The sequence below is a fragment of the Myotis yumanensis genome, unplaced genomic scaffold, assembly GCF_028538775.1.
Source record: "Myotis yumanensis isolate MYYU_CA2020_CCGP unplaced genomic scaffold, mMyoYum1.0.hap1 SCAF_1, whole genome shotgun sequence".
In the NCBI taxonomy this organism is placed as follows: Eukaryota; Metazoa; Chordata; class Mammalia; order Chiroptera; family Vespertilionidae; genus Myotis; species Myotis yumanensis.
The window spans coordinates 69,925,680-69,946,718 of NW_027223752.1; the positions used below are offsets into that span (position 1 = coordinate 69,925,680).

General features: G+C 41.8%; 1 protein-coding gene across 5 annotated transcripts in view; it reads right to left on the bottom strand.

Annotated features, from left to right (window-relative positions):
• Window positions 1-19,162, bottom strand: part of TMEM62 (transmembrane protein 62) — a 42,495-nt gene extending 23,333 nt beyond the window's left edge. For 2 of the 5 annotated variants that reach the window (XM_070424174.1, XM_070424166.1), the window contains exons 1-7: window positions 18,944-19,162; window positions 18,522-18,633; window positions 17,144-17,281; window positions 14,365-14,410; window positions 8,672-8,813; window positions 5,719-5,843; window positions 5,451-5,573 (exon numbers count right to left, since the gene is read on the bottom strand). In XM_070424174.1, the coding sequence (XP_070280275.1) occupies window positions 5,451-5,573; window positions 5,719-5,843; window positions 8,672-8,813; window positions 14,365-14,410; window positions 17,144-17,281; window positions 18,522-18,633; window positions 18,944-19,123 (866 nt within the window). In that variant the 5' untranslated portion in view covers window positions 19,124-19,162. Of the gene's footprint in view, window positions 1-5,450; window positions 5,574-5,718; window positions 5,844-8,671; window positions 8,814-14,364; window positions 14,411-17,143; window positions 17,282-18,521; window positions 18,634-18,943 lie in introns of those variants that run through there. The other 3 variants (XM_070424183.1, XM_070424205.1, XM_070424194.1) reach the window with 3 other exon arrangements.
• Between the last annotated feature and the right edge of the window lie 1,877 nt (window positions 19,163-21,039).

Below are 21,039 nucleotides of genomic sequence, written 5' to 3' on the forward strand. Positions count from 1 at the left end.
TAACAAAAGTTAAGTTGTCTTGATTTTCTAACTGCACAATGAAAGTTATAGAATAACCAGTTTTGCCCTAGCTGGTTTGTTTCAGTGGATAGAGCATCGGCCTGCGGACCAAAGGGTCCTGAGTTCAATTCTGGTCAAGGGCATGTACCTTGGCTGCAGGCCCAATCCCCGGCCCCTGGTTGGGGTAAGTGCAGGGGGCAAGCAAATGATGTGTCTCTCTCACATTGATGTCTCTCTCTCTTAGTCTCTCTCCCTTCCTTCCACTGTCTCTAAAAATCAATGAAAAAATATCCTCGGGTGAGGATTAACAACAACAACACAAAGGAATAACCAGTTTTGCATTTTCTAACTTTTAGAACTGAGAAATAATTAACTGGCAGAAACAAGAGTGTTCACCAGATACTCCCTGTGCTCCCCTGCATTTCCCAGAGTCCCTGGTATTAGGTTGGGACCATGTGACTAGTTCTGACCAATGGGCTGTGAACAGAAGTGACACATATCACACTTCTGGTCCAAAGCACTGGAACTGAGGTGTTGAAATAGTGGCCTTTTAAGATGGAGTAAGTCTGAGTCCCTGTCGCCCTCTGGAAGAGAGTTGGCCTGACTCATACCAGCTTTACATAAACGAAAAAATAGACATCTGTTGTGTTAAGCCACACGTTTATTTGCATCTAATACAAAGCCTGGCCTAATATTACTAGTATACTATTTTTTAAAACTATTTTACTAGTACAACTTAAATGTTTAGTAAGGGCAGGTAAAAGTTAGATACTTTCAGTAAAACTCCAAATAAAACCCCAGGCTTAGAACACAGGAGAGCAGGTGAGAAGAGAGAAAAAAGTTTCATAATTAATATCACTTAAATAAAGAGGCTGATCAAGGATTAGGAACAAGGCAGTTCCAGCCCAGCCCACAGCCTTTCAGTCATGAAAAGACAGGTCTTATAAGTCTCAAAGTAATTACAGTAGCCAGTAGCCAACTAATGACAGGCTTCAAGCGTAGCTCTTACCCAGATTCTACAAAACCAACTAAAATGAGTAAGTACCACCTACAATGTAAAGCTGCTTTTTAATTAATGGAGATAGTTAAAAATGGAAAGAAAACATACTCAGCTCAGCAAATATTTATTGGATACCTGTTATCTTCAGAGCACTGAGTCTTAATGAACAGCAATTGGTAATAGTTAAACAATGAAGTGATGATACTCATCAATACTTAAACTGGTGCACTTAAATGTTATTATCAAAGTTATAATATATTTAGTTCTCTTTCTATGTTTAATTATACTGTATGCTTTTGATAAGTTATGTTTCTTCTTAGGAAGACATTAACCTTAACAAAACCAATTATCATCTATTTGAAGAACTTAAATCACTAACATCTTATAGCAATAACTAGAAATGTAGATAAAAAATTCAGGGGAGCCCTGGCCAGTGTGGTTCAGTTGGTTGGCCATTATCCCATGCACTGAAAGGTTCCCCATTCGATTCCTGGTCAGGACACATGTTGGAGTTTTGAACTCAATCCCAGGTAGGGGGTTTACAGGAGGCAGCCAATCTGTTTTGCTCTCACGTAGGTGTTTCTCTTTCTCTCTCTCCTTTCCTCTCTCTCTAAAAGTCAATTAAAAATAAAAATTAATAATTAAATTAAAGCCCAGCCAGCATGGTTCAGTGGTTATCGTTTATGAACCAGGAGGTCACGGATCGATTCCTGGTCAAGGCACATGCCTGAGTTGCCCATCCTCAGTGTGGGGCATGCAGGAGGCAGCCAATCAATGATTCTCTCTCATCTTTGATGTTCTATCTCCCTCTCCCTTTCCTTTACTCTGAAATCAATACAAAATACATATATTTAAAAAATTAAATAAAATTCAAAAGAGAAAATGATATATTTCTAGTCATAGTGTTTTTCTTTCTCTCTTTTAAAATTTTGATTTTATGCATTCATTGGTTGCTTCTTGTATGTACCCTGATTAGAGATCGAATCCACAACCTTGGCATATCGGGATGATGCTCTAACCAATTGAACTACCCCACCAGGGCTGGTCCTAGTGTTTCTCAAAGTTTAGTGCATAGAGTGCCTGGTATGCTTTTATTTATTTATCTATTTTTAAGTAACATATTTTTGCTCAACAGTAAATTTATTTATTTACTTTTATATATTTTTATTGATTTCAGAGAGGAAGGGAGAGGGAGAGAAAGATAGAAACATCTGGGGATCGAGCCCGCAACCCAGGCATGTGCCCTTGACTAGAATCGAACCCAGGACCCTTCAGTCTGCAGGCCAACGCTCTATCCACTGAGTCAAACCAGCTAGGGCCCTGGTATGTTTTTAAAATATGCATTTTCTTGGGTCCTAACCCAGACCAACACAATCAAAATCTCTAGAGGTAGAGCCTAGAAAGTTTTATCTATATATATAAAAAGACAGAGACTATAACGCCGTCACGACCATAACGACCTAACCACCAGTCGCTATGACACCCACTGCGGCCAGTGAATCAGCCTGATCCAGGCCAGATTGCCCCCAACACCCCGATCAGGGTGGGGCCAGCTGGCCAACCGCCTTGGCTGGCAGAAATTTGGGGTCCGGGGACCTTGGAGTTGCTCGGTCTCAGTCTCAGGCAGTTGCACAGGTAAAGCTCTCCTTTGGCAGAAGTGGACCCGGGATCAGGGCGCTGGAATCAGGGATGGGGTGGGAGGCTTTCCTGTTGACCATAGCAGTCCCCGCGGGCCGAGCACAGCTCCTGCGTGTCTGGCTCGGTCGGAACAGCGGCAGCGGCACATAGGAGCCAGGAGGTGCGAGGCCCGACATGGGCTCTTACCCCGCCCGCTGGGCCCAGCAGCACCAGCAGGTGGGCCATGATGTGCAGCGAGGCGCTGGGCGGCAGACAGGAGGGGAAGTGAGCCAGGAGGGCAAGGCCCCCCGCACGAGACAAAGCCCCGAGTGGCATGGGCGGGGCCGGAGCTGGAACCCCTGGCGAGGTGGGCGGGGCTGCAGCCCCACGCCTTTTCCGCCTTGGCCTTGGAATTCAGAGGTCAGCCCCACCTCAAGAGAGAGGATGTGGTGGAAAGTGGCAAGGTGACAGAAGGGATGGGAAATGTTGTGGCCATCTTCGGGAAACAGCTGCCATGGTCTTCAGTAACTATGAACAGATAATCTTTGGTCTCGGTTCTACAGAAGAGGAAGATGAGACTCAAAGTAGGGAGCCTTCTGCAACACCTCACCCACTTCTCAGACCTGACCCTGTGTAGCATTGTTTTTGTTGAAAGGAGAGGATCCAAGATGTTTTTAGATCTTTGCTATTTTAGGCAGGAAAGAATTTAGCACAGGGAATTGGTGCTTGGGAAATCATCAGAGAGCTGGAGGAGTGGGTATTAGGCTGGGCCCCCAGGAAAGACTCCCTGCCCAGTGGGAGGAGCTACCCCTCAGCCACAAGTGATTTCGAGGACACTCTGGCACAGCTGTGACTCTGGGATCAGGAAACTGCTGCCCCCCACAAGTGCCCTCCAGCTCCCACAAAACAGGTCACTGGGCACTGCCTCTGCCACAACTGCCTGTGCACAGCTTGGATTCCGCTGCAGAAAACCTCCACATCTCTGCAAACATGATCACCAGCAGCAAACAGCCCAAACTGTGGGAAGATGCCTCTGCCCCACTTCTGCCTTCAAAATACTGTGCAAGCACATCCAATCGGCAGAAACGAATTCATATCCAGAAACCTAGCTGCAGAGGAGTTTGGGCAATTTCAGACTTTTGTCTAGGAGTGAGATCTTGCCCATGTACTTCATGTGCCTGGTATTGATAAAAATGGGGCCTGGCTGGTGGGGCTCAGTGGTTGAGCATTGATCTATGTACCAGGACGTCACGATATGATTCCTGGTCAAATTTCGGGCTTGATCCTCAGTACGGGTGTGCAGGAGGCAGCTGATCAATGATTCTTATCATTGATGTTTCTATCTCTCCCTCCTTCTCCCTTCCTCTGAAATCAATTTTTTAAAAATGGGGTCATGCCGAACCGGTTTGGCTCAGTGGATAGAGCGTCGGCCTGCGGACTGAAGGCTCCCAGGTTTGATTCCAGTCAAGGGCATGTACCTTGGTTGCGGGCACATCCCCAGTAGGGAGTGTGCAGGAGGCAGCTGATCGATGTTTCTCTCTCATCGATGTTTCTAACTCTCTATCCCTCTCCCTTCTTCTCTGTAAAAAATCAATAAAATATATATATATAAAATAAAATAAAATAAAATAAAATGGGGTCATACTGTATATACGTTATAACAAGTTTTTCACTTCATAGATCACTAATGTCTTTCCTGTTAAAACCATACTTAGAGAACATTATTTATCACTCATTTTAATTGATCTCAGAGAGAAGGGAGAGAGAAACATTGTTCCATTGTTTCCGCACTCACTGGACTGGGTATTGAATCTGCAACCTGGATATGTGCCCTGATTGGCAATGGATCCTCCACTTTCTGGTGTATGAGACGATGCTATGCTGGTACCCTGACCCCAAATTCCAGCCTCCAAAACTGTGGGAAAAATACATTTCTGTTGTTTAAGCCACACAAATTTATGATATTTTGTTTTGGCTGTCTGAGCTGACTAATCTATACTAATAAAAGGGTAATATGCTAATTAAACCAGGTCAACTGGACATCTTCTGGTTGTCCTTCCGGACAAAGCCACGGTGGCGGAGGCCAAGGCAGAGGCAGTTAGAGGCGATCAGGCAGGCAGGCAGACTGGTTAGGGGCGATCAAGCAGGCAGGCAGGTGAGCAGTTAGGAGCCAGTGGTCCCAGATTGCAAGAGGGCTATCCGACCAGCAGTCGGACATCCCCGAGGGGTCCTGGATTGGAGAGGATGCAGGCCAGGCTGAGAGACCCCCCCCACCCCCGTGCATGAATTTCATGCATCGGACCTCTAGTTTTTAATAAGATCCTCCAGAATTCTTATGCACACTAGAGTTTGAGAACTATTTCCTAATGGATGTGTCTTGAAAACCCAACATAACATAGTGATAGCAAACATAACTGTTGTAAAAAGTTTTTGCACAACAAAAATTGCCAGGTACACAAATTACTTCAAAGACAGAAATATCACAAGTTTTTCCTTAATTGGGATTACCCATGATAGCATTAAGAAAGCTATTATTGCTTTAGCAAACTTAGCACATTGCGGATGAATCACAAGAATTCTCGCTTCATATGACAGTGTTTTACAAAATATCATACTTTTAAAAGATATTAGCTTGTAAGAACATGTAATAAATAACTTCAAAATGCAATGGATATTTAATTTTAAAGCATGCCTTAAACATTTATGTAAAAACGGTTTTTGTCCTAGTTCAATAGAAACTTATCTGGCCACTGGGTAAAGCTAGAAATAAAACTACTGGTCCATAATGTGTTAACATGTATAAGTTTTATTCTGTGGGGAAACTACCCCTTACCTTCTGTTGCTCTTCCAGTCTCCCACCTCAAGTTCCAAAGTGCCCTGGTAGTGACGAGTGTGCAAAACAGGCATCAGTCCACCAAGTGTATGGAGGTGCCCACACAAATAAGCTGTAGCTGAACTAACCAATGAAAAATAAACGGAATAATGAATAAAAATAACTTGTGTGCCAAACTCATACAAATATTTCTTCAGAAAAGCAAGATAGGTAGAGCAATATAAAATAACTAAAAACAATTAATTTTAATTTTAGAAGCCTGCCTCACCTCATTATTGACCGAACTCCTGGTGATGGAGAAAGAATAGTAAATGTTGTATAGTGTCCAAACCAAATAGTGTGGTTGCTCTGATTACTTTCCTTTGACAATAATATAAGCTCCTCCATCTGTTTCTAAAAAGGAAGAAAAATAGAAGAATCTTTTAATTAGGCTCAGGCTGAAATCTAATGTCAATAGATTAAACAACACCCTTCAAATATTATAATAAAATGTGTATTATGTTTCAGGCTGACACCTTGCTAATTAATGACCTGTATGGACGTTTGTAAGTTTCTAACTGTTTTCACATATAATATAAACAGGGCAGATATTACCCCCATTTAATAGATGAGGGAACAAAAATAATCAACGTAACCTTACATAATTTTTAAAATTTATAAATTTCTTTATAAAAATAAAGAAACACTAACCTTTTCACCCCTGTATACCACACTGCAATTAATAAAGAGGATACTGATACTAAAACAAAATACATATTATGTCCATAGAAAGCCTTGTACCTGAATGTTTCTAACAGCTCTAGTCATAGTAGCCAAAAATTAGAAACTATCAACAAATTGCATATAGCCATACAACAGAATACTACGTGGCAATTTAAAAATAAAGAACTGGCCCTGGCCAGTTTGGCTCAGTGGATAGAGCGTCGGCCTGTGGACCAAAGGGTCCCAGGTTCAATTCCGGTCAACGGCACATACCTTGGCTGCAGGCTCCTCCCCGGCCTGGCCTCTGGTAGGGGTTCAGGAGGCAACCAGTTGATGTGTTTCTCTAATATTGATGTTTCTCTCTGCCTTTCCCTCTCTCTTCTACTCTCCCTAAAAATCAATGGAAAATCGGGTGAGGATTAAAAAAAAAGAAGAACTGCCCTGGCCGGTGTGGCTCAGTTTGTTGAGCATCTTCAGTGCACCGAGAGGTTGCTAGTTTGATTCCCAGTCAGGGCATTTGCCCAGGTTTTGGGCTCAATCCCTGGTACGTAGTGTGCAGGAGGCAGCCGATTGATGTTTCTCTCTCTCTCTCTCAATCAATAAAGCCCTAGTTTTGCTCAGTGGATAGAGCATTGGCCCAAGGACTGAAGGGTCCCGGTTCAATCACCAGTCAAGGGCATGTACCTCAGTTGCAGGCTCAATCCCCGGTTGGGATATGTGCAGGAGGCAACCAATTGATGTGTCTCTCTCACATCAATGTTTTTCTCTCTGTCTCTCCCCCTCACTTCCACTCTCTCTAATAATCAATGGAAGAATATCCTCAAGTGACGATTAGAAAAAATCAATAAAAATGTATTTTTTAAACAGAAAGAACTGATACACACAATGATATGGATAAATCCCAGAAACATTATACTGAGCAAAAGAAGCCAAATACAAGAGCACATTCTGTATGATCTCGTTTATATAAAACTCTAGAACAAACAGAAGTAATCTATGCTGACAGAAAACCCTGAACAATTGTCCCCTGTAACTGGGGGTGGAGACCGACTTTACAAGATAACTTTCTGGGGTTCTTAGTTGTGGAGAGAGTATACCTTGATAAATGTCTACACCAGTATAGACATTTATCAAAACTCTGCAAACAACCCCACCAGCGTGGCTCAGTGATTGAAAGTCAACCTATGAACTAGGAGCTCACAGTTTGATTCTCAGTCAGGGCAGATGCCCAGGTTTTGGGCTCAGTCCCCAGAAGGGGGCATGCAGGGGGCAGCCAATTAATAATTCTCTCATCATTGATGTTTCTCTCTCTCTCCCTTTCCCTTTCTGAAATCAATAAAAAATATATATACCTATATTTTTAAACTCTTCAAACAGTTGAAATGAATGCATTTTGTTATGTGTAAATCATCCCTCAAGAAGTTGATTTCAAAAATAACTTGTACATACGTAAATATACATTAATATTATCTGTAAAGTGCTATTGGCAATAAATTCCTGGGCCCCACCCTAAGTGTTTCTAATTTGATACATTGCAAGTAAAGCCAGGAATATTCATTTTATAAGATTCCAGCCGATTTTTATGCAGATGACCCTTGAATCATACCTTAAAAAAACATTATTCTGAGGAATACATTTAAAAATAACACTTCAATCAACTCAGTCTAAAAACATTTGGTAGACAGGAAACAAAATACACCTACATTAAACAAAACGCCTAATATAACACAATGCATCAGACAATATTCTGTTCACTTGATTTCCAGCCCCTCTACACCCTTATATCACTTTGAATCTCTTGCAGCACTTAGCAAATTCAGCCTTTTATGAGTTATTTCTGCACTGGTCTTATGCCCCACCACTAGATTAAATATCTTAAGAGGCCAGACTTGACCATATCACCTTTGTATTCTTATATATGGACACATACGTACTGCATATGAGCATGTGCTCACTAAACATTTAATGAGTTGTTATTTGTTGTACCAAGAAATAATGAGAGGTTCTCAGATGTGACTTTCCAGTTTTAATCCAGCTTACAAAGAGTCTTCACCTAGCTTACAAAAAATTGGTTAAAAGGAACTTGTTTATTTCAATATAAATATTGAGAGAAAGAGATAGAGATAGAGAGAGTGAGAGAGAGAGAGAGAGAGAGAGACCTTCAGTTAAAAATGGCAACTGCAGGGATTTAGGAATATACCATATAGTATACAAAGCTGTATGCCCTGTACCTTGCTAAGTGCATCTTACACTTAGTACATATTTAATAAATGTTTACTGAATAAATATAAGTATAAAATGTGAGGTACTTCTTTCCCAGATTGTGGGGCAAGAATAGGTATAGCAATAACAGTGCTGAAGTAGCCAGTAATTTCTTCTGGCTATACCTGTAATTGCAGGAAACTTTTTTCTCAAGCATTTTTAGATAAGGACTTGTTTCCCTAGGATAATTTTAAGTGAGCCACATATATCTGAGAAAAGTAGATTAGCTACAAAGAGAAGTGAGATTTTTACTGTACCTCATCTAAAATTCCAAAGAAATTATAGGGCCTCTTAGGCCCTGGGTTTAGGGTGGCATCCACAGAGATGAAAGAATAGTTTCCAAAGGGAGTACTGTGAACATAATGGAAAGAGCCATCCGTACGTATGGCAGAATATTTCCTAAAAAATACAAGACAGAAAAGTTTTAATGCAATCATAAAAAAACTGAATACGTTTAAATGCCCTAATATCACACTGTGGTTTGCCTCCCCTGATCTGACAGAGAAACAGACTGAACTAGATCCACAATGGATAAAGCGTAAAAGAAATTGTAAAGATTTTTATCCCATTGTCTCTAAAGACAGTAACCAACACACAAAGTTGCCAAGTAAAGCAGAGAAGTAGGGGGTGATTTTAAGCAGTCCACTAAACATTTAAAAAGAGATCAGTCAGAACCTAGTGAAATGGTACTTACCAATCATTAAAACTGTAGTGAATAAAATAAAAAGTTGCTAAAAAAAACAACACACACACAAAAAAAAACAGCAGTGAAGTCCTACTAAGTACATAGTAGAATTCTTAGTGCAGTGAGATACAAAAGTGCTTATTTCTTAAAACAGGACTACAGAGGCTTAACTAGCGATAAAACCTTGTAAAGAAGTCATCAAACCAGGAGGAAAATGATAGTCTAGGTATGGGTCAGTAAACCTTTTTCAGTTCCTAAAAACATACTGATAACATTCACAGGGTCCATAACCAGTAATAAAAGTCCTCACCATCTTAAGTGTCAATAGTGTTCAAGTGTCCATAAAGTAGGAGAGTGAAGAGTAGAGAGAAAGGATGAGTAACATAGTACATAAAGTAGGCACTTGTTAAATATTTGTTAAATAAATGTAAGGAAAGTATAGATTACATTGGGGTATACCTATATTGTTCAAATGTCAGAACATTTTAAGAAAATATCTAAGTGTCCTATATGACTTTTTACCTAAGAGCACATATGAAAAATACAAATAAACTTCTGAAACTTAATGTGCCATCAGGGAGCTAAATTTAAGCCACAACAGCCATCAACTATATCATAAATTATCATACATATTACAATTAATATTCAATTCTATTGCCTCTCTTCTTGGTATTTTTAAAATTTCCATTTTAGGGCTTTTTCCTCATTAAAAAGTTTATTTATATTTTTCCTGCTCAATATGTTTTCAGAGTTATTCTTCAGGATTTTATAATCTCATATGTTGTTTATATTGCTATATTTTTGACACGTTAAAATCCAACTATCAAAAAATAAATCCAACTAATTAAAGGGAGAGGTTAAAATATATGATAGTTAATAACGTTTTTTGAATTCTGGATTTTGGCATTCCCTGGGGCACTCTTTTTAAAATTATTTTATTTTTTTGTTGACAGTATTACAGATGTCTCCCATTTTTTTCCCCTTACCCACCTCTGCCTAACGCTTACTTTCTCCCCTCCCCCCCTCCCCACAAGTCTTCACCACCCTATTGTCTGTGTCCATGGACTATGCAAATAAGTGTTTTGGTTTCTCGCTCCTCCTCCCTGCAACCCCACATCGAGGTAAGTCAGTCTGTTCATGCCTCCATGCTTTGGGTCTTATTTTGTTGGTTAATTCCTTTTGTTCATTAGATTCCACAAGTAAATGATATCATGTGATATTTGTCTTTCTCTGATTGGCTTATTTCACTTAGCATAATAGTCTCCAGGTCCATCCATGCTGTCTCAAAGGGTAAAGGGTCCCTCTTTTTTACAGCTGTATAGTATTCCATTGTGTAAATGTACCACAGCTTTTTTACTCATTCATCTATTGATGGGCACTTGGTCTATTTCCACATCTTAGCTATTATAAATAATGCTTCTATGAACATAGGGGTGCACATATTCTTTCTGATTGGTGTTTCGGAGTTTTTAGGATATATTCCCAGAGGTGGGATCACTGGGTCAAATGACAGTTCCATTTTTAATTTTTTGAGAAAACTTCATACTGTTATCCATAGTGCATTTCCATTAGCAGTGAACTAGTGTTCCCTGTTCTCCACATCCTCTGGGGCATTCTTAAGCTCAAGATTTAACTTCAAGATTTTTTTCCTTCAGGTTGATATTTCTGTGATAGATAGATAGATAGATAGATATGTAGATATGTGCTATTTATTAAACTCAGATAGGCTAGGTACTTAGGAACAACAATCCTATCTAATAATAGACAAACATGGTAATTAACCGTACCTCCGATACGCTTCCCATCGGCTAATCAGCAGGATATGCAGATTAACTGCCAACCAAGATGGCGGCCGGCAGCCAGGCAGCTGAAGCAAACAGGAGGCTTGCTTGCTCCAGTGATGGAGGAAGCCAAGGTTCCCCGCCTGCCGCTGCTGGGCTCTGAGCTGCACTCTAAGCAACAATGTTGCAATTATAGAAGCTAAACAAACCCCAGATACCTGCTTTCAGCCGTCAGAGCTGGAGCGAGCAGGACCGCAACAATGTTTCAATTATAGAAGCCAAACAAACCCCAGATACCTGCTTTCAGCCAGCCGGCCTCGAGCTGGAGCCACAACAAAGTTTCAATTACAGAAGGTAAATAAATCCCAGAATAAAAAAGAAAAAAAGGAGAGACTGGGAGCTTCAGTTGCAGGCTTGCCCGCCTGAAAACAGCCATCAGCCCCTCATCCAGGATGGCCAGGCACCACAGTGGGGACCCCCAACCTGAAGGGGGTGCGGGCAGCCTGAAAACAGCCATCAGCCCCTCACCCAGGCTGGCCAGGCACCCCAGAGGGACCCCCACCCTGATCCGGAACACCCTTCAGGGCAAACCAGCCAGCCCCCACCCATGCACCAGGCCTCTATCCTATATAGTAAAAGGGTAATATGCAAACTGACCCTAACAGCAGAAAGACTGGGAATAACTGGTCACTATGACACACACTGACCACCAGAGGGCAGACGCTCAATGCAAGAGCTGCCCTCAGGTGGTCAGTGAGCTCCCACATGGAGGAGCTCTGCTCAGCCACAAGCCAGGCTGATGGCTGACAGTACAGTGGTGGTGGTGGGAGCCTCTCCTGCCTCCTCAGCAGCGCTAAGGATGTCTGACTGCAGCTTAGGTCTGCTCCCCGCTGGCAAGTGGAATCCCCCGAGGGCTGCCGGGCTGCCAGAGGGATGTCTGATTGCCATCTTAGGCCCAATCCCCTGGGGAGCAGGCCTCAGCCAGCAGATGGTCATCCCCCAAGGGATCCCAGACTGTGAGAGGGCACAGGCCAGGCTAAGGGACCCTCCCCCCCCACCCCGAGTGCACAAATTTTTGTGCACCGGGCCTCTAGTCTATATATATAAAAGCCCAAGCGACCATTGCAATCAAAACAACCAAACGGACGACCAAACAGGCTGCGTGGGGCGACCAGGCCAGCAGGGGGTTTAGTGAGGGATGACCAAATGACTGAGCAGCAGGCTGTGTGGGGCGACCAGGCAGGCCAGCAGGGGGGGCAGTGAGGGGTGACTAAACAACGAAACAGCAGGCTGCATGGGGCGACCAGGCTGGTGGGGGAGGCAGTTAGGGGTGACCAGGATGGCGGGGGGGGGGGGTTGTTGGGGATGACCAGGCCAGCAGGGGGTGGCAGTTAGGGGCGATCAGGCAGGCAGGCAGTCAGACATCCCCCAAGGGGTCCTGGATTGGAGAGGGTGCAGGCTGGGCTGAGGGGACCCCTCCCCCTGCCCCGTGCACGAAGTTTGTGCACCGGGCTTCCAGTATAAAGATAAGAAACTTTAAAGTGATTAATAACTTTACTTTCCCAATAAACACTCAGATCCTAAGCCCTATTAATTCTTCTTTGAAAATGTTTCTTAACTCCATTCCCATAGTCACAATCAAAGACACAAACAGTTAATAGAAAGTGAAAGATTTTCATCTCTGTCCTTTTCTTTTCTCACATTAACAAAAGAGGAATACCTCCTCTTCCAAGTTATGGCGACTAATTATATGGTAACCAATTCTTTTTGACATATCATCCTCAAATTGATGCCACCATTCCCATATCCAGGAACTTAGTTAGACAGGTTTGTCTTCTCAAGCCCTTTTCATACTGTGACTGGACTACTGTAGGACTCTCCTATTTGGTATCCATACAGCTCCAGTCTCTCCCTCTTTTTTCTTTTTTATCCTTATCTTTTTGTTGTTGTTGTGCAATTGTCTTTATAAGATACTATTTTCATTATGTTACTTGTCTTCTTAGGAACTTGTACTGGATTATGAACTATTACTCATCACATCTAAATCTCTATGCTTCTCACTTAAGACCTCCATTAAATTGGCCCCAAGATACCAGTCCTCATTATGAACCCTAATTTTGGTGATAACCAGTTTCCTTACTGCCCCTAAAAGTTCACTCTAGCTTTTAAAGTTCAGGGAGTTCACTTTATTTTGTTTTTGTTTGGGGTTGGTTTTGTTGTTGTTCTTTTTGCCTAAAATATACCACTCAAAGTATCTTACTTTTTGAAATGCTACCCCTCTTTTAAGACTGAACACAGCCCAGCCAGTATGGCTCAGTGGTTGAGTGTCAACGTATGCACCAAGAAGTCACTGGTTCGATTCCCTGTCAGGGCACATGCCCAGATTGCAGGCTTGATCCCCAGTAGGGAATGTGCAGGAGGCAGCTGATCAATGCTTCTCTCTCATCGATGTTTTTATCTTTCTCCCTGCTCCCTCTTCCCTCCTTTCTCTAAAAAAAATCAATAAAAAATATTGAAAAATAAAAAAGGCTGGACACAATTTTCACTTCTTTTATAGTCTTTGTTTTACTATGGTTGCAAATATCAAAAAATTTCTATATGTGACATGGCACCAGAGTTAAGTTAGGATTTTTCAAAATCCTGACACGCCGAGCTCAAAAGGTTCGCCATCACTGGTATAGACTATATTTTTTAATATTAACTCTTTTTTTTTTGTAGGTGACCAATTTAATAAGTGAACTTACATACAAGGGTTGTCTAGGTAGCTGTATGACCGGTGGATCTACACCCACCTGCCGGAATCTTAAACATTTATACAGAACCCTTACGAATATTAACTCTTGTATTTCTCATACTATCTAACCAATGAAGGGCTCTCAATAAATATTTGCTACTTGACTGACAATGCAGAAATACTGTGAAATTATCATCAAAAGAAGAATCTTAACACATTGAGATTACAGAATCAGTTTTCTAACTCAAGATCCTTTCACATTCACAATCTTTTTCATATTCATTGCACATAAAGAAAACTTTAATATTTGTGTGACATTCTGGAATGAAAGGATAAAGCAGCCAGAGGTGACCAACTGGGCACTTCAGCCACCCTAGCAGGTGAGAAAATCAATATCTCAGCATTCCTAAAACCTATAGCATTCTAGTTGACAAGCTATGATCTAAATGACTTCTGCTATGCATCAATGGCAATAAATAAATAAACAAATAAATAAATGTCTATGTGGAATATTACAAGTACCATAACCCAAGAAAAAGCATGAAAGCACATGAAATAAAAAGAATTAAAAGAAAAAGTCCCAAAACAAGAAAAAATTGAATGTCATACACATTAAAAAAAAAAAGTTTCCCTTTCTAAATTACCAGTTTCTATAAACAGAAATTTATCTGTTAAAAAATGTTTTCACCCATTCATTGACTGTACCCTTCTTGTAACACATGATGGTCTGTCTTCTGTTCATTACAGTACCTGTAATAATTCTCGACGCTCTCCAGACTTGGAACATTGAATGAATCTAATTAAAAAGAAAAGAGCAAACATCATCTATATTAAAAAGAAAAATGAACCCTGGCCAGTGTGGCTCAGTTGTTTGGGCATTATCCCATGCACCAAAGGTTGCTGGTTCAATTCCTAGTCAGGGCACATGCCTGAGTTATGGGCTCGATCCCTAGTGGGGAGCATGTGGGAGGCAGCCAATCAATGTCCCACTCTCACATCGATGTTTCTCTTTCTCGCTCTCTCCCCCTTCCTCTCTTTCTGAAAATCAGTAGAAATATTTTTTTAAAAAAGTGCAAACATGTTAATGACTAAAGAAAAATTACAATTCTTTCAATAACACTTTAAATGGTAGAATGCCAATAAATTAGATTGATAATTTTTAAAATTTGAAAATAGAATTCAGATTATCTGGAAACTTGTTTAAGGCATCTAGTATACTGGAGAATAATAAATACAGTGGGGCCTTGACTTACGAGTGTCCCGACTAACGAGTTTTTCGAGATACGAGCCGTCTCTCGGCCGATATTTTGCTTTGAGTTGAGTTGTGAGCTAAAATTCAGGTTACAAGCCAGCTTCAGATACCCCACTGCTAGTTGGCGCAGCGAACATCACAGTGATTTGACATACGAGTAATTTGAACAAATTAAACTTGTAAGTCAAGGCCCCACTGTACTTTGAATTATGTACTATTTAGAATACACATCAATTTGAAAGTACAAGACTGGATGGTTTTTGCTGTTGTTTTAATCATGTGATTCTGGAAGCCAGCAAGGACTGGATTGATGCCTGATATATGGATACATACCAAGTGCCTCTAAAAAACAGATTACTTTGATAACAGCCCCTCTCCTCTTAAATCTTTTTTTAAAAATATATTTTATTGATTTTTTTACAGAGAGAAACAGAGAGTTAGAAACATCGATAAGAGAGAAGCATCGATCAGCTGCCTCCTGCACACCCCCCACCGGGGATGTGCCTAAAACCAAGGTACATGCCCTTGACCGGAATCGAACCTGGGACCCTTCAGTGCCCAGGCTGACGCTCTATCCAGTGAGCCAAACCAGTCAGGGCTCCTCTTAAATCTTAAAGAAGATTCAGTAAGAAAGGAATTACATAATGGTAAGGGTTAAGGTTCAGGATGTCATAGAATATTTATCTGGAAATACAGTGATTTCATAGTTTGACAGACTGATTCCAACAGCTAAAACTGCTTCAATTCCAGGAATCCACTACATTTCTAATAACCTTAAAAATTAATCTGTAAGTCCATTCTAGCCCCAAAGAAATATAATGTATATGTAACTTCTTGCTTAGTAAGAGAAAAATTGTTATAAATTTTAGTTTCTCCTCCTATGATAGCACAACATGTATGTATATGCTCATACCATAAACATTTATGCCTATGCAAGTTAAGTTAGATTTTTATGAACTCCGAGGACTATGCAGATTATTTAAACACAAGAGTCTATTTGATATTTCTTACTTGAAATAAGTCAGCACCTTGGCTTGGAAAACTTTTTAAAAAAATACACATATTTATTATTTATTGCAAAAGAATTTGACCTGTACCACTAATTAGGATCAGGGGAAAGGGGAAATGTAAATATAGCAGAGAAAGCTGTAAGCCAGATATCCTGTTTTCAATTTATAATTCATAGTTGCTTTGTAAGAAGGCATCTTTTAATCAAACCAACAGCTGTATATTTCACCAGACAGACTTACCTGCTTAAAATAGTAGAGTTTTAAAAAATATAATTAGGTACTTACCACTAATGAATAATCAAATGAAGCAGACAAATTAAGTAACTAACCAGTAAGAAAGTCAACCTTTATAAAACCAGCAAATCTACTACCATCATGATACTTTTAGAGAAGAGTTCATTTCCTTACTATCACAACAATGATCATCTAAAAACAGAAAGGGATTATCCATTTCTCTCCTCATGCTGATGGGGATTTATTTGCAATTTCAATTTATACACAGTAAAATTCAATCTTTGTGATGTACAGATCTATGGATTTTGAGAAATGCACAGAAATATATGTGCCACCACAATCAACATACAGACAGTTCCACTACCCACCAAAATTCTCTCTTGAAGCCTCTTTATAGTCAACCTTCTCCCCATCCTCACCCCTGCAACTGCAATCTGTTATCTACCCATAGTTTTGCCTTTTCTTGAATGTCATAAAACTGGAATTATACAGTATATAGATTGACAAGTTTGGCTTCTTTCACCTAGCAAAATGCATATTTTTTAAAATATTCACCTGCATGGATTTTGCTAGGAGCTTTTCTTCCATGTAAAGAAGAAAGGACCATACAACTTTCCCCTCTAAAGCCAACATTGACATCTGTAGTTTCATATTTACTTATTTTTTAAAAATATTTTTATTGATTTCAGAGAGGAAGGGAGAGAGAGAAAGATTAATGATGAGAGAGAATCACTCATCGGCTGCCACCTGCATGCCCACACTGGGGATCAAGCCCGCAACCTGGGCATATGCCCTGATGGGGAATCGAACCATGACCTCCTGGTTCATAGGTCAATGTTCAACCACTGAGCCACACTGGCCAGGTGACACCTGTAGTTTTAAAATCATATATCATAGTTGTATTTCAGAATTGTGGCCTTTAGTATCTCTAAACCTAGGTTACAATGTCCCATTTTATAATCTAAATGAAAGAATCTAGGCTCCTGGAGGAAATAAAAATATAGCCTTAATATACGTGTGTCTTGACTCTTACCATGATTTCCTTTGACATCAAGCCACTTAGTTTTTTCCATGACCCTTGTCTTCTTCAGAATACTGTGGTAAGTTTGCCATTCTACCTTCTGCTGCATAGATCCCAACAGGTCCTTCGTTTTGGCATCTGTCAGATCTCCTGCAGATTTACATAAGAATTGAATCGCAATACAAAATAAACCCCAGAGGAGGTTCAAGGTTCAACTTATTTTAATGCACACTGAAGGAACAGATACTTAAAGTATTCACATGTGTAAGCATAGCCACTTTTGAGTCCATTCATTTGTTCCTTATAGCTTAACAAATGCCTATTTAACCTCCTATATTAGAAATGGGTTGTGAAAAAATATATCTTTAAAGAGAGCATGGACTGACCAATGTGGCTCAGTGGATTGAGCACTGACACAAGCACCAAGAGGTTGCTGGTTCAATTCCCAGTCAGGGCACATGCTCAGGTTGCCGGCTGCATCACCCATAGGAGGCAACTGATTTATATTTGATGTTTCTATTTTTCCCTCCTTTCCTCTCAATCTAAAGATCATTAAAAACATATTTAAAAAATTAAAAAAAGAGAGCATGGGACCCTAACAAAAATGATAAGAAATTCCAACAGTCTGGGCAGGTGCCTAATGGCAACGGCTGTAATCTAACCAAGTATTATTTTTACAGCAAGAAGCAATCTGGAAGGTGTAGATTGGACAAAGAAATACCAAAATTTCTAGAAAACTAGACAGACCCTTGAAATAGAAGTTTGCCATAAGATGAGGACTGCTATTCCATCATATCACTAGAGGTGTTTCAATAAGGGGGGTGGGATGAATCCCCTAGAAGACAAGATAGATGCTCCTTTAGCTTCTCCTCCAACATGATTTGGGAGCAAATGGTTAGGGGTTTGAAAACTCTAGGGAACTCAAGTCTCAGAAGTACCAAGGGCTGAAGAAAAAGTGTCCTGAGTAATTTAAGCCTCAAACAATTGACAATATAAGATTAACTGTAAAAAACATGGAAATATGAGTGCGTTTTGTTTTAAAGGTAACTTCTGAGTTGTGGTTAAAGGGCTTTCCCTAATCCTCTCTCAAATTCAGGAATGCAACATCAAAAACAGAAACAAATACAGCAGACATTAAGATGAGGACACCGAGTCCTGCTTCTACCGCTTTAACAAAACCTTGCTATGACAAATCTTTTATCCTGGATCTTGATTCAGTTATCCACAGGCAAATGGAAGTATAACGTGTTATCGCCTCTACAGGAGGAGGTCTCACCTGGGGCTGGGGCTATAGGGTTTCCAATGTTCCCAAAGTGAAGGGCTGCAGCCCTGGCTATCATTCTACCTTCCGGACCACGGAACAACATGACAGCACAGCAGCCTTCCCTACCTGTTGCTAGGACGAGAGCTGGCTGAATGATGTCAATAGTTTCAGAACAGAACTTTTCTAAGTCTGCAGCTCTGCCTGGGTCATGAAACCTGCTCAGGTGAAGGTCGGATATCTGCCGAAAGCAGGTATTAAACAGATATCTGAGTCAGGAAGAGGCAGCACGTACAGAGCGACCCAGCGGCTCGCTATGGGGGTAGGAAAAAGCAAAGATGCAGTGCAACGGAGAACCCACCCCCGCCAGGGAAGGACCGAGGCGCCCCCCCACCCCCACCCCCACTCCCGCCCCCGCCCAGGGTTTGGGGCCTGAATGGGCACGGGTCCTGCCCCCGCGGAAACTGCCAGCGTCTCACCGAGTCCTGCCAGCTCTGCACCCAGGCCCTCGCCCCGGCCCCCCGCCCCCGGCCAGGCTCCCCCAGCGTCACCTGCAGACCCCAGAAGATATTGCTGGCCCCGGGGCCCGGCGCAGGGTGCGGCCTCCTGGGGACGCGGGTCTGGGGCAGCGGCGAGGTCTGGCCGGCCAGGCCGTAGTGCTCCAGGAGCACGGCCGTCAGCGCCGCGGCCACCAGGCCGGCCAGCACCCGGAAGGCCAGCGCTGCAGCCATCCCGCCCGCCCGGCCCGGCGCGGCGCGGCGCCCGCGGGAGCGGCTCGGCCGACCTTCGGGACGCGGTCCGGAGCCTACCGCGCCGCTCTGGAACGCCGCCGCCGGCACCTGCGCCTTCCCGGGCACCGGGCCCTCGCGGCCGCCTGCAGCTCTGGGTTCGGTTTGCTAAAGTAACGGGGGCGAAGACAAGCAAACCGAGAGACCCCCAGCGCCATTCGGGGCTGCCGACGGGGGTCCGGGAAGGAGCCGGTTCCGGGAGGCGGGGCTAGAATTCTGGCCCCGCCTTAGTCATTTCTGACCTCTCGTGAGTCAGCTTCCTTACCAATAAAACAGCTTAAAAATACCTCCCGGAGCGTATTTCACAGGGTTGTGAGAATCAAAGTATGCACGAGGACACCTTTTAAATTGCAGCGCACACACACACACACACACACACACACACACACACAAATAATAATAATAATAATAATAATAATAAATTGCAGTACACATGTGACAGTTGACTTTCTCTAGCCCCTTCTGATTAACAACCTGCTTCCATATGTGGGTTTTTTTTTTAGATGTAATACCAATGTTTTGTGAAAATTTTTTTTCTCTTAAACCTGATTTCACATGCATTTAGTTACATAGTATTCCAATGGAGTGTATACCGTTCATTTAATAAATTTTAAATACTTACAATGAGCCAGGCACGAAGAATTAGATTCAGGCTGAGGAAAAGAGTGAAGAAATAAAATGGAGTCGCTATGTCAAGCTGCTAAATTATAAAAATCAAGTAGGCTAAGGCAAAGGAAGCAATTCTCTTCTTGCTTTAACTAGCCTGGGAACTTAACCTTTGGCATTTTTCAGTTGTGCAGCAATGCCTGGAAATACCCAAATTCCACAACCCTTTGAAGGGCTTAAGAATGGTCCTGTGCCGCCGGACTGGTTCAATTCCTGTCAGGGCATATGCTTGGGTTGCAAGCTCAATTCCCAATAGGGGGCGTGCAGGAGGCAACCAGTTGTATCCCTTTCTCTCTTTCCCTCCCTCCCTTCTTTCTACTCTCTCTAAAAATCAATGGAAAAAGATATTCTCAGATGAGGATTAACAACAACAGAAAAAGAATGGATAGTATTTCTGAGTGACAGAGATTGGGGGTGGGGAGGTGGGGATGAGGAGAAGCATTTTCCACCAGGACCTAACAACATGAACTAAAGTATTAAGGTGAGAAAATGCATACTGAGGAGACAGTAAGTATTTTATTTGGCTGGACCTAGGTTTTATCTAAAAGAATAACAGTAATGAGACCAGACCCTTGGTTTCAGCCACATTGTGGAAGGCCTTTATAAATGCCAAGAGTGAAGATAGATCTGGCAATAGCATTGGAAACCGACTGGACAGGGGAGAGTTGTAACAGAGAATCCTGTTAGAAGGATATTGGAATAATCCAGTGCTATGGTCAGAATGTGTCCTCACAAAATTCATATGTGGAAATCCTAACTCCTAATGTGATAATATTTAGAGGTGGGCCTTTGATCCAGTCCTCATGAATAGGATTAGTGCCCTCATAATAAAAAAAGACCCTAGGGAGACCCCTGCCACATCCCCCTTTTGAGGACACTGACAAGTTAGTAAATCTGCATCCTGTAGGATGCACTCTGCTGCACTCTGCTCTTAGACTCCCAGCCTCCAGAACTGTAAGAAATAAATTTCTGTTCTTTATGTGCCACTCAGTCTGTCATACTTTGTCTTAGTAGCTTGAACAGACTAAGCCATCCAGGTAGTGAGAGGAAAATGGAGGAAGAAGGAAGACGGGAGAATATGACACTGAAATTAGAAAGGAAGAATCAGATGTAAAATTGTAAATACAGAACCTACAGAATTTGACAGCTGACTGGGAGGAAAATAGTTAAAAGCTAATATTAGCCCAGCTGCG